General features: G+C 45.8%; 3 protein-coding genes across 3 annotated transcripts; 1 reads left to right on the top strand and 2 right to left on the bottom strand.

Moving 5' to 3' along the window:
• Positions 1–822: 822 nt before the first annotated feature.
• On the top strand, positions 823–1,532 carry B0H65DRAFT_445710 (ubiquitin-conjugating enzyme/RWD-like protein; the record flags this gene model as incomplete). Its single annotated transcript, XM_062825763.1, has 2 exons — positions 823–849; positions 939–1,532. 2 exons carry the CDS (start codon positions 823–825, stop codon positions 1,530–1,532), a joined length of 621 nt encoding a protein of 206 aa, XP_062678905.1.
• A 1,600-nt stretch (positions 1,533–3,132) lies between these two features.
• On the bottom strand, positions 3,133–6,947 carry B0H65DRAFT_303173 (uncharacterized protein). The gene has a single exon (XM_062823167.1). It carries the CDS (start codon positions 6,838–6,840, stop codon positions 3,268–3,270), a length of 3,573 nt encoding a protein of 1,190 aa, XP_062678904.1. The 5' UTR covers positions 6,841–6,947; the 3' UTR covers positions 3,133–3,267.
• A 3,636-nt stretch (positions 6,948–10,583) lies between these two features.
• Positions 10,584–10,775, bottom strand: B0H65DRAFT_433267 (uncharacterized protein; the record flags this gene model as incomplete). The annotated part of the gene is made up of 1 exon (XM_062825058.1): positions 10,584–10,775. A coding segment is annotated over one exon (192 nt), but the record flags the coding sequence as incomplete, so codon positions are not given.
• Positions 10,776–11,292: the final 517 nt, after the last annotated feature.

The following is an 11,292-nucleotide window of genomic DNA, read 5'->3' as shown; positions in this document are numbered from 1 at the left end:
ATGTGATCCCAGAAGAAGGAACACGCACCAAACGTTGGTAACGGCGACGCTGGGTCTGGAGTAGAAGTCTTTTTGAGAGTTTATTGTTATGAATGAAGAATGGGACTCGCCTAAAGAGCTTATTGGCCTTCACTTTGTGTCCCATTGCTGATGTGTTTCTCCGTCCCTGCTTCTCATACCATGTAATACTGGTAGTAGACAGCGAACCCTAACCCCCCGTGTCCGGCCTCTATCTTCCCTCCAAAGTATGTGCCTGCCGGAATTCGGTGAGGGCCTTGATGGCCCAAGCTCTTCTCGTCCCTACGTAAACATGCTGGCGTTGCATCACACGCGGCAGGGGCGGCCCCGCTCTGGATGCCACCACAACAACCCCACAATGAACCGCCCTACCGGCTGGAGCGCTGCAGCCTTGACGACGGAGCTCTCCTTCTCCTTCGTGGAGTCATCTTGCAACCATTCATCATCTTCTCTTTCCCACTTGCAACTTCGTATTAGAGCTTCTATAGGCAACAAGCGCAACACATCTCCCACTGCTATAAGATACCCTTCTTTGCGTCGTCAGTTTCTGGTTACTTTGCCTTTCTCCCCGAGCAAAGAAATCCTCACCAGCCAGCTTACCCCGCCATCAACACAAGCAAGCAAACAAGCTTATGCACGCCTTGTTTGTTAGCCAACGTCACCGCCGTCCGTCGCTTCACTAGTCACTTTCAGTCTCACAACCGCCAAAACATATCCGAGGTGGCCACAGCATCTGAAGTTGAACATCTCTACTTCTTATCCGTCCTCACTTGATCACCAGTTACCCATTACCTACTAGCAACCATGGCCTCCACGAAGCGCATCGCGAAGGTATATATCACATCATCTCCATCCCAACGGAAACCTTAGCTCCTTGAAAGGAACGAACCCAACTAACGCACCCCCCTCCCTCCTCCCAGGAATTCGCAGACTGCACCACCGCCCCACCCCCAGGAATCTCCATCACCCTCCCCTCGGACGCCGACCTGCACACCTGGCACGTCACCGTCACGGCGCCCCCCAACTCGGTTTATGCGCCAGGCCGCTTCGGCCTGATCCTCAAGTTTCCCGTCGACTACCCTTTCAAGCCGCCCACAATCAACTTCACGACGCGCATCTACCACCCCAACATCACCAACGACTCGTTGGGGAACATCTGCATAGGTCTGCTGAAGAGTGAGAACTGGAAGCCCGCGAGCAAGGTCATCAACGTCCTCGAGGCCGTCAGGAATATTCTCGTCGAGCCGATGCCGGACGACGCGCTCGAGCAGCGCATTGCGGACGAGTATCGGAGGGATAGGCCCGAGTTTGAGAAGAATGCGAGGGCGTATGTGGAGAGGTATGCGAAGGGGACGGTCAATTTTGTGCAGGCTCCTCCTCCTCCGGAGCAGAAGGATGGTGGTGCGCCTGCTGCGGGTGGTGCCACTGGTGCTGCTAATCCTGGTCGCGCTGCTGGTAGGCAAGGAGGAGGTTCTGGTTTGGGTTCGGCGTCCCGCCCTGCTCCACCTGCGTAGGGGCAGGGGCGTAGGCGATAGGTGGCTTGCTAGATGCCATACGCCCTTTTGTCATCCGATGAAGCTGTCCAAGACGCATAGCGATGGCACAGAGTCTCTGATAAGAGCGACGTGGTGCGTAACTGGGGATGGGAGGTTGTTGACAACGCTCCTTAAACGGCATATGTGCGACAGAATTATTGGAAGGACTAGAGAGAGACCGGGTATTTTGGCAAGCTCTACCAAAGTCACTGGACTTGGTGAATGAGGCTAGCATTGGGCTGGAAGATGGTTGTCGAAGGGAGAAATGCTCAACCAGAACTGGATGTGGCGATCACTGGACGCCTGGGTTGGTCTGGAAACTGCTAGACATTAACGCAAGACAAGGCCGATAGTGATAGGCATCATTGATCGTGGCCATGAATTGTGGAGGAAATACATCGAACTGGCTCAGCTGAATGATGGAGCATGCTTTATTAGGAGGCACATAGCGATGTTTAATGCGGAAAGCCCCGGGAAATTAGTTTTGAGCCGTACATAACGAGCGCAATAAAAAAAAAAAAAAAAATTTACGGTCACAATTATTACCCACTTCTGCTCCGTTCAAGTCATGCTTAATTGTAGTTCAACTTATGCAATATGCAATATGCTTATGCTATATGCTATGCTTTCGAATCTCGAACTTGTCCCCTTCATAGCAACTTCCTCTTCCTAAGCTCTTTTTCTCTTTCCCTTTCGCCCTACCTAACCTTTGACCTTGTGTGACCTTGAGTGAATCCTTGCCTTGCCTTGCCTTGCCTTGCCTCCTTCTAAAAAACCATTCCGCGTTTTTTTTTCGATCCCCTCTTCCTCTCGTGTGTACATACAGACAAACAAACCAAACAGACAGACAGACGAACAAAAAACACAAAGCGCCGCAACCGCTGCCCTAACCCGCCCGACCACCCAAATGATAGACATGGAAGATGTGTTCTCTGAGAAAGGATAGGAGAACACACAAGAATATGTACAAAGGAAAAGACAGGGAGGTGCCCTCTGCTAGAGGATGTGGTTGGTAGTGATGACAGTGGTGGTGGGTGCTAAGAAAGCCCTGCCTGCATGTGCGTAGAAGAAAAGAGAAGATTATAGCACATGCAAACCACCACTCCAAAAAATGTTGTCTAAACAGCGCCTCCCTTGGTAACGAAAAGTGAAAGATGATAAATGACGGGTCATGACAACATCAGCAAGAGATACAGTAATGTAGTGTAGACAGACAAGATAAGGGGAATTTTGTTAGGGGAAGAAGACGTCAAGTCAGCTGAAGTAGATGGATGGGTAGAATCGTTTGTTGTTGTTGTTGTTGTTGTTGTTGTTGTTGTTGTTGTTGTTGTTGTTGTTGTTGTTGTTGTATGTGTCTTTGTGTCTTTGTTGATGTGTTGGAAAAAGGCTTAACCCCTTCAAAGGGGATAGATAGATATGCCCGTGGTATTGGAAGATTACAATAGGTAAAAAGCACCGCCTGAGCGGAGCGGGAGTTATACAGAGCGGAGAGAAAAAGGCTAGTATTTGGTTGTGGGTATGATGCCAGCAGATAGATGATGGGGGGTTGAATGACATGGATTCGAATGAGGAAAGGAACATTTTTCTTCTGCTCAGTAGCTCAGTAGCTTCCCCTCTCCAAGTGGTTATGGCTATGGTTATGATGAGCGCCTCCGCCGCCGAGGTTCAAGTTCAGAGGACCAAGAGCAAGTATGGACACGGGCCGAGGTGCACACTACATCACCTCATCCGCCCGGGCCTGTTCACGATCCCTTCCCCTTCTACTAAACAGCGTGTCCAGCCCAGCAGCCTGCGACCTGGACGCCGGGTTTCCAGTATGAGCAGCCGAATTCAGCCGGGGTCCAGCCTCGCTAGCGGCCTCCTGCAGGGCCCTCCACTTCTGGATGTTTTCGCGTCGTTCCTGCCGCTTCTCCTCCACCGCCTCCTGGGTCAGGTGTCCGATGCCGTTGCGCCGCTTGTAGCAGGCGTCCATCAGCATGTTGCAGTCGATCAGCCGCCGGGGGAAGGCCTGCACCACACCAAACATCTCCATCGGATCCTGAACCGCCTTGATCTCGTTCTCGCCGAGCTTGAAGATGGTGAGGGCGATGCGGAACAGGGTGCGAGAGCCTTCGTAGAAGAACACGTCCCAGACGCGCAGCACGGTTTCGATTGGGAGCGTTCCGATAAAACACGACATGAACCATGCCGTCATGCACAACGTGATGGCGGGAAGTCGGTTCGGGTCGCTAATGCTGAGGTTCTTGCCGCCGTGCCTCACGCGGTTCCCTAACCGGTGTCTTTTGCCGAGGTTCCCTTCAAGCTCGTCTCCACCGATCTGCTTCCAGACGTTGGGTAACGAATCCTTCAACGTCCCCATCAGTACGCCAAGATCGACCTTGGAGCCTTCCAAGCTCATTTCGTGCGTCCCTGGTAAGTAGACTCGAGTTATGACGTTCAACAACCAGAATGCCTGCTCTTCGGTCTCGACAAACAAAAGAAGCAGACCGGCCAAGAAGTTTAGTGATTGACAGTAGCCGATCCGTGGATTGTACAAGGCGAAAGCATGGAGAACGCGGCGCAGAGAGCTGATAATCTCTTGCTCCTGGGCAGGGTCGGCCGGTTGGGTGACGCCCGGAATATGTCCACTAGCAGCCTGGCTATCACCGCCGGGCGTTGTCGATTGTGGTGGTTTGAATCGTACGTTATCCGGGAATGTTCGGTGTAGGTCCTTCTCGATATCCTCGCAGATCAACGGCTTTACTTCACCCGTTGCACCCGGCAGCCTGCCTGGACCTTTCGGATCTAATCCTGCACGCCTGACCAAGTCATCGTATACACCCCTGTGCTTGCTGAGAAGTGCCGGTCCTCCGGCGTAATAGAACCAAGCCGCGCCGCGCCAGTCGGGCGGAATGCCTTTCCGGATAAACCTCTTCGTCTTGGCGCTTCTTTGGGGAAACCTGTTCGGCCTGTCCGTCATGAGAGAATTATCCTTGAGAAAAGCAATCCATTTCCTCCTGCGGCGTGCCAGGTATTCGCTGTATTGGGCATCCCAGGCATCATACTGCTGACGAGTAACGTTGGCATTGGCTTTTCGAAAACCGTATCGATCACGGCTACCCGGTTCCTCCGGTGGTTCGACTGGCATATTCGCGGTTGGAATCGGTGTAAGGATGGCGCGATATTGCTCCCCCTCCTCCTCCTCTTCTTCTTCCACATCGTCAAGGTCGGGGGTATCCATCGGTTCCATCGACTCCATCGAATCCGTCGGTGCCGTGGGAGTACCTGCCGCGGCGGGTTCCTGGGCCTGCAAATCAATTACATTATCGCCATCCATTAACTTGGCCGAGTCGTGCTTCGCCGGGTCCTTAGCGTCAGATTCCTGCCTCCTCCTTTCCATGGCCTCCTGGCTTACTGATTCCTGTCTCTGCTTCTCCATATACTCTGTGATTGACTGTTGCCTTTTCCTCTCCATGTCTTCGCTGATTGCCAAGCCAATGTCCTTTGGCAACGAGTTCATTAGTCCCGATTTTCTGAGATTGAAGTTGGATTGCCTTGCGGATTTTCGGGATATCGGTCTCGCTCCAGGTAATGGCAGTGGATCGTCGGTCATCGCCTCGAAGATTTTCGTGGTCCGGTCGGTGTCGGGGTCTGAATGACTGGTGGCTGGTCGGGAGTTTTCCCCCAGGGGAAATACTCCGATGTCCGGGTCAAAATGGTCGGTATCGTCCAAAAACCTTCGGCTTTTGCGGAATCCGATGCTCTCAATCTCCGAGTCGTTGAAGCCCTGCTCGTACATGCCCATCACGTCTTCAATGCTCGGGCCGTCGTCGGCTACCGAATTCGTCCGCCAGCTCGCGCGAGCATAGCCATTAATGATGGATTGCTCAGTGATACTATGGGTGGTTAGAATACTGCAGCGCTCTCCAGTTTTAGTAGCAAATGGAGAGCGAAAGCTTGGTGGTCTGAATTCCTCCTGGATCCACGCTGGAGGTTCGGTCCACGCTGGAGGTTCGCGAGCAGCAGGCGGGTAGAAGTTGTTGTAATTGTTGTAACTGACAGGAGGCGCCGGTCGTGCAGGGAGGCCAGAGCCCCCGACAGGTGGTGCAGGAAAGGGGCGCCTCGTTACTGGCGGCTGGTCCCTGGCGGCGTTTTGAAGCTGGTCATTTGACGGACGTTTGGCAATCGAAGACGAAAACGTGCTTGACGAGTGCGAAGACGCAGTAGAGAAGCGGCGGTCCTGGGGCCATTGATTAGGTGCTATGTTTTCGTTGTATTGTGTCGGGTGGTTGTTTGCGTGGTGCAGACTGTCGAACGAAGGCTCGTGGTGATGGCGGATCGGAGGCGCCGCTCGGACGACGGAGATGTCAGAGTTCTTGGATCGTATACTCGTCTTCCGCGGACGGGAGAAGTTCTCGACAACCATGACTGTGTCCGTGGTCGCCTGGCGAGAATGGGCAATTGACGAGGTGTAACTGTGGGTGGGCGAAGTAGGCGTTATGGGTATTGGCGAACGGCGCATAACCTCATCGTCGATCTGCTGACTTCCTCGGCCGACTAAGGGAAATTTCCGGATGGACAGCCGTGCAGGCGACGGTTCTGGGTCTTCTCGTTCTTCTTGTTGTTGGTCACGGCCTTGGGCACGGTCCGGGTCTGAGTCTTCGGGCTCGAGCGCCTCGGGTATAAAGGGGTGGGAGGAGAGGCCGGGAAATACGGAGCGCGGTGTCAGTCTCGGGGTGCCAGTGGGCGTAGTCGACTCGGCCCGTGACCGTTGTGACGTGATGTGGTTGTGTTGGAATGGACTCGGAGGGACGGGCGAAACATTTCTCAACGAGCGTGCATCGATGGAATCCCAGCGAGGGGAGGCCGGGGTGCGGTTCGGGAGCGCCAGGGGCACAGGCCTGTGGTGATTCATTGCACGGGCATACTGGGCGTGCTGCGGGTGTTGGGAATGCTGTTCTGGTGCTGAGGCTATTGCGGGCGAGATGCGACCATGTCCATGACTCCCTCGGCGCGGTTCCATGCGGATCGGGTGGTGGTTGTGGTTCAGGTGTGGTGGATGTTGCTGGAGCGGATTGTAATGGACGGGATGATGGTTGTTATTGAGGGCGCCGTGGCCGTGAGGGTGCTGATGGTGCAACGGACCTGAAGCGGCGGCAGAGGCAGTTTCGTGTTTCGGCCAGGGTCCGGGTCCAGTTGCATGAACCGGAAAAGGGACGGCGCCAATGGCACCATTGGCACTGTTGAACTCTGCACTATGCGCATTCGGACGACGTCCCCCAAAGCGTTCGTTTGGATGATGCATCATGCTGGTGCCAAACGATGCTGTGCTGGATGGTTTAGTTTGTGAAAAAAAGAGTGGCTAGGTCTCGTCTCTAGGGATCAGTCATGTGCAGCTTGCAGCAGCAGCATCATCACATCCGCCGGTGATCCAGATTTAGACACAAGACACGGCACCAACCCACAGATGCCAACCCAGATCCGTATCGGCAGCTGCGTATCAACAGCAAGCATCAGGTTATCTAGGGCAGTGATTGAACCGATGAACAAGAGTAGTATCGACTATCGAGGACTTGTGGTGTCCAATGGAAGCCCGAGTCCCAATGGGATGAAAGCCGAATCGGGATAAAAGTGATATGGAAAGAGCTGTTGTTACCACACAAGCTGGGCTGGAGATTGCCCGAGTTGCTAGCTTCTCGGAAGAAGTGGAAGAAGGTGAAAGGAGTTGCTGGGCTGGGAAAGAGAAGGCCGAGAGCAGAAACCCACTCGGCTCCTCTGGTCACAATTATTTTGTTGATATTTTCGCGTCACTAATTACCCACCCAAAATGAGGGCCGTACTGGCAACATCCTGCCCCTGGTGGATTCCCATTGAACTGTCACGACAGCCTTTTCAACTTGCATATTCAAGTCGCCCGCTTTGGAGCCCGAGATTATGCACTCCCCTCACTCAAAAAGGAATGTGTGTGAGCTTTGTGATTTCTAATAGCATCGAGGTTGAAAGAGAACACCGCAGCTGCTCCCAAATTCCCCGTGGAAATTGTCCACTGTGCCTGAAAGTCGAGACTCAGTCTGACACCTAAAATTTCTGACGTGGGATCCTGGGCCCCATACCTGCCTGTAAGCCTGCGCGGTACCTGAATGACCCCAGCTGCAACCTGATTTGCTGACTGCTGATTCGTACCTGGCTGCTTATTCACTGCAAGCGTGTGAGGGTGCTGTGGATATGCAGTGCAATGCTATGAGTCTGTATTGTTGATGATCTAGTCTAAGTCCGGCCAGGAACTTGGCCGATTCGAGAGGAAGTACAAGTACCCTCCCTAGTGTTCAATCTACTGGGTACCTCCTTCCTGGGGTCTGGCTTGTGCCAAGCCTAGCTATATAGGTAGGTGTATGTATAGCCTAGTGCCCTAATAATTTGCCCCTTGTTAAAGCGATGCGTTTTCGCGAGTACTTTCTTAGTTAATATATATGTTCTAAGTCTGTTTTGTTGTTTTTATTTTTATATCTTTCGTAATTATTCTTTTAAAATGTTGGGTTTAACCTCTTTTGTTGCTACTTAGTGATTAAATTCTCTTTTTGTATTATTGTATTCTATTAAGTATTTGACGATTCCTGACTTCTTTGTCTTTTGGGCTGTGATTTTGGTAGGTGTATTGATACCTTTGATTGGGATTAGAGCCGGTAGTTGTTTGTTGTAGGGGTCGAATGTTTTTGCTAGTTCTAAGTAGTCGATATTAATTATAGGGTAGATTTTCTAATGGGCCGGAAAGTTTAATTTGTAAGCTCCCCGTCCGATTCGTTCTAATATTTTAAATGGTCCTATATATTAGGGGCCTAATTTGCTACCAAATATCGTTGCTTGTAGGATTGAGTATATTTTATATAGATGTAAATATATACGTTCCTTTATATTGAACGATTTCATAATATATTTTCTATTAAAGTGGTATTTTATTAGAATTACGATAATTAATAAAGTATTGTAGGCTTTAATTTTAGATGTTAGTAAGTTTAATTTATTTAGTAGTTTGTTTAATACTATTTTTAGTGATTCCAGTTAATTGGAACCCCCAGACGATTTCGTTTGGTGTTTGTAGCGTTGACGAGGTACGGGAATTATTATACTTAAATTCTAAGCGTAGTATAATTCCGGGCTAAAGTTCAACTTTTTGTAGGCCTTGAATATAGTGGTGTAATATGGGCTCTATAATTTATATGAAACTTTTTAACTCTCCGTCTATTGATGGTTTATAAGTTATATTATATAGGAGTTTAATTCCTAAGTATTATTAGATTCCTTTTTATATTGTCGATACGAATTTCGGGTCCTTATTAATTAAAATTTGACGTAGTAACCCTTAATTCTAGGATAGTAGTTTTATAATTAACGCTTTTCCCTATTATTATATAATTTATATTAATTTTCTTGGGATTATAATAATGTTTTTACTATATTTGTAGATAATAGTAAAGTAAATGTTAAATCTTTCGAGTAACGTTAGTAAACTTAGTATAAAGTTTATTATAATAAAGAAATATAGGTATAGTAGTTTTAGTAATAGTTGTAAATTGCCGTACGGTTTGTGTTATTGGATGTTATTAATTCTATATTTTGGATATAATTTTAGGAATTCTTTTAATTTTTCCGATTCCTTCTTTATATAAAAGTTAAATAGGTTTAATATAAGTCTATTATAGCCTTGGTAATTTCTATTATAAAGTGCTTCGAAAATATTATATAAATTATTTTTAGGAATTATAAATTTGAATAAGTTGTTTTGGATTTTCTAAAATAAATCGTTGTGTATTTAGAATGGGAGTTGGGCTTTTTTAGGGCGGAATGTTAAATTCTACTATATTGTCCTATATATTATTGTTTAATAGGGGTTTTCTATATAGTTGTTAATTAATTGTTATTTAAAGCCCGCTTCGATTGTAACGATTGTAGCGCCTATAGATATTTATATTTTGTTAAAGTTCTTGTCGTTGACGAAGTCCTCTAGTATTTTAATTTTGGGTAGACGAATTTATACTTAAGTTTGTTCTATTTTATTATCCTATATTGGGTTGTTCTATTCTAGTTTTGATTTTCCCTATTTTTAATTTATATTAATAGATAATGTTTAATATTCTTCTATATTGTTAGGTAGTATATTTAAACCGCTTAGCTTTTGAGGGTCCGTTTCGTTATTATTTAAGTTGAGGCGGGAAAGAGCGTTAAGGATAATATAGTAGATGCTAGGTTTGTAAAGGATTTGTATATTAAATATATTAATGAATTTTATTGCTTTTATTAGCCTTTTATTTAATACGTTCGCCGCTCTTAAATTGGTTATATCTACGTATTTAATTATATTTAATATAGCGGAGTGGTTTATATAGTAGTAGCTCCTAGCCTTAGCTACGTTAATTTAATATCTTGCTTTAATATAGTTTATACGAATTTTAATATTTTTATTTCTATAGCTTAGTATTATTTTTCGGTTTAAGATAACGTTCGAAATAGGAAGGCGATTTGTTATATTACTATATGTAGGGGGTATTTAACGACTTTACTGTTTTTTATAATTTTTTATAGCGCTTGCTCTTCTATGTAATAGATTTCGATGCTAATCCCTCGGGTACAAGTATTGTAATTGAAATAAAATAGCTAATTCGGGTTAAAATAGTAAAATTTAGCTACGTTCGATAAGGTTTATTTAATGGTTTCGAAGGTGGCTATTTCTTTTCAGGATAGTAGGCTAAAAAGTATGGTTGCGGCCTAAGCTTTTCGATTATATTTATTCTTAGGAGGCGGCTTTAATAGATATAGTTTTGATGGATTTGGAGTCGATAAAGTTCATTTTAATTAGGTTAATTTTAATGGAATTGGTATTGATAAAATTTATTTTAATTACTTTTGGGTTTTATTTCTTAAATTTAATGTTATTTATATATCGTCCGGTTCGGGACCCTTTTGGTAATAAACTTTAAGGAGTTCGGTTTTCCTACGTTAGAGGAGATTAATAATAATGTTATAGTTGGGTATATAGTACTTTTAATAGCCTATTTACTTAATAAATATTTTGAGATTTTCTAACGTTTTAGGGAATTTAAGTTTAGTAATAGCTTTTAGTTTTTTTTTTATAGTTATTAGACCGAACGAATCGATTATACGGCCGAGGATTATAATTGAAGGGAATGCGTAAAAGGATTTCGAAGGGCCGATGGAAATATTCCGTTCCTTTAACTTTTTTAGAACCTATTTTAAATATAATTTGTATTCTTCTAATATTTTGGATGCAATGACGATGTTGTTATAATAATTAATTCTAACGGTGCTATTAAGTAATAAGTTTATTTAATATTAAATATAGGCGTTTGAATTTTTGAATTTTATAATAACGACGTTGTAGGTATATTAACTTTCTAAAGTTATAATTGTAAAAGCTTAATGATTTTGGGGATGGATTCGCTATTAATAATAGAAGGCTACGGTATTGAGAACCGTGATGAACGTTGCGTTTTTGATTGTTGTTAATACTTTTTTTTATAATTTTATAGGGTAGGAATTAGGAAGAACGTTCCTATTTAGGCCCTTAATATTTACTACTATCCTTCTTTTTTTCTATTCTGTATTTATTATTAAACGATGAATACTAGAAAGGAAAAGGGGATTTGGTGTTTAGATTTGGTTATTTCTCCTAATTTCTGCATTTTTTAAAGGTTTTTTATATGATTTCCCTATTATTAGCTTTTATTTGGAAAATTCTATAGTA

The sequence above is a fragment of the Neurospora tetraspora genome, assembly GCF_033439725.1.
Source record: "Neurospora tetraspora strain CBS 560.94 chromosome Unknown B0H65scaffold_7, whole genome shotgun sequence".
Lineage (NCBI taxonomy): Eukaryota > Fungi > Ascomycota > Sordariomycetes > Sordariales > Sordariaceae > Neurospora > Neurospora tetraspora.
The sequence above is the reverse complement of the archived record's forward strand: the minus strand, read 5'-3'. Positions and strand labels throughout refer to the sequence as shown.

Coding starts and splice junctions, on each gene's coding strand:
- B0H65DRAFT_303173 (XM_062823167.1), bottom strand. CDS start 6,840: ATGATGCATCATCCAAACGAACGCTTTGGGGGACGTCGTCCGAATGCG.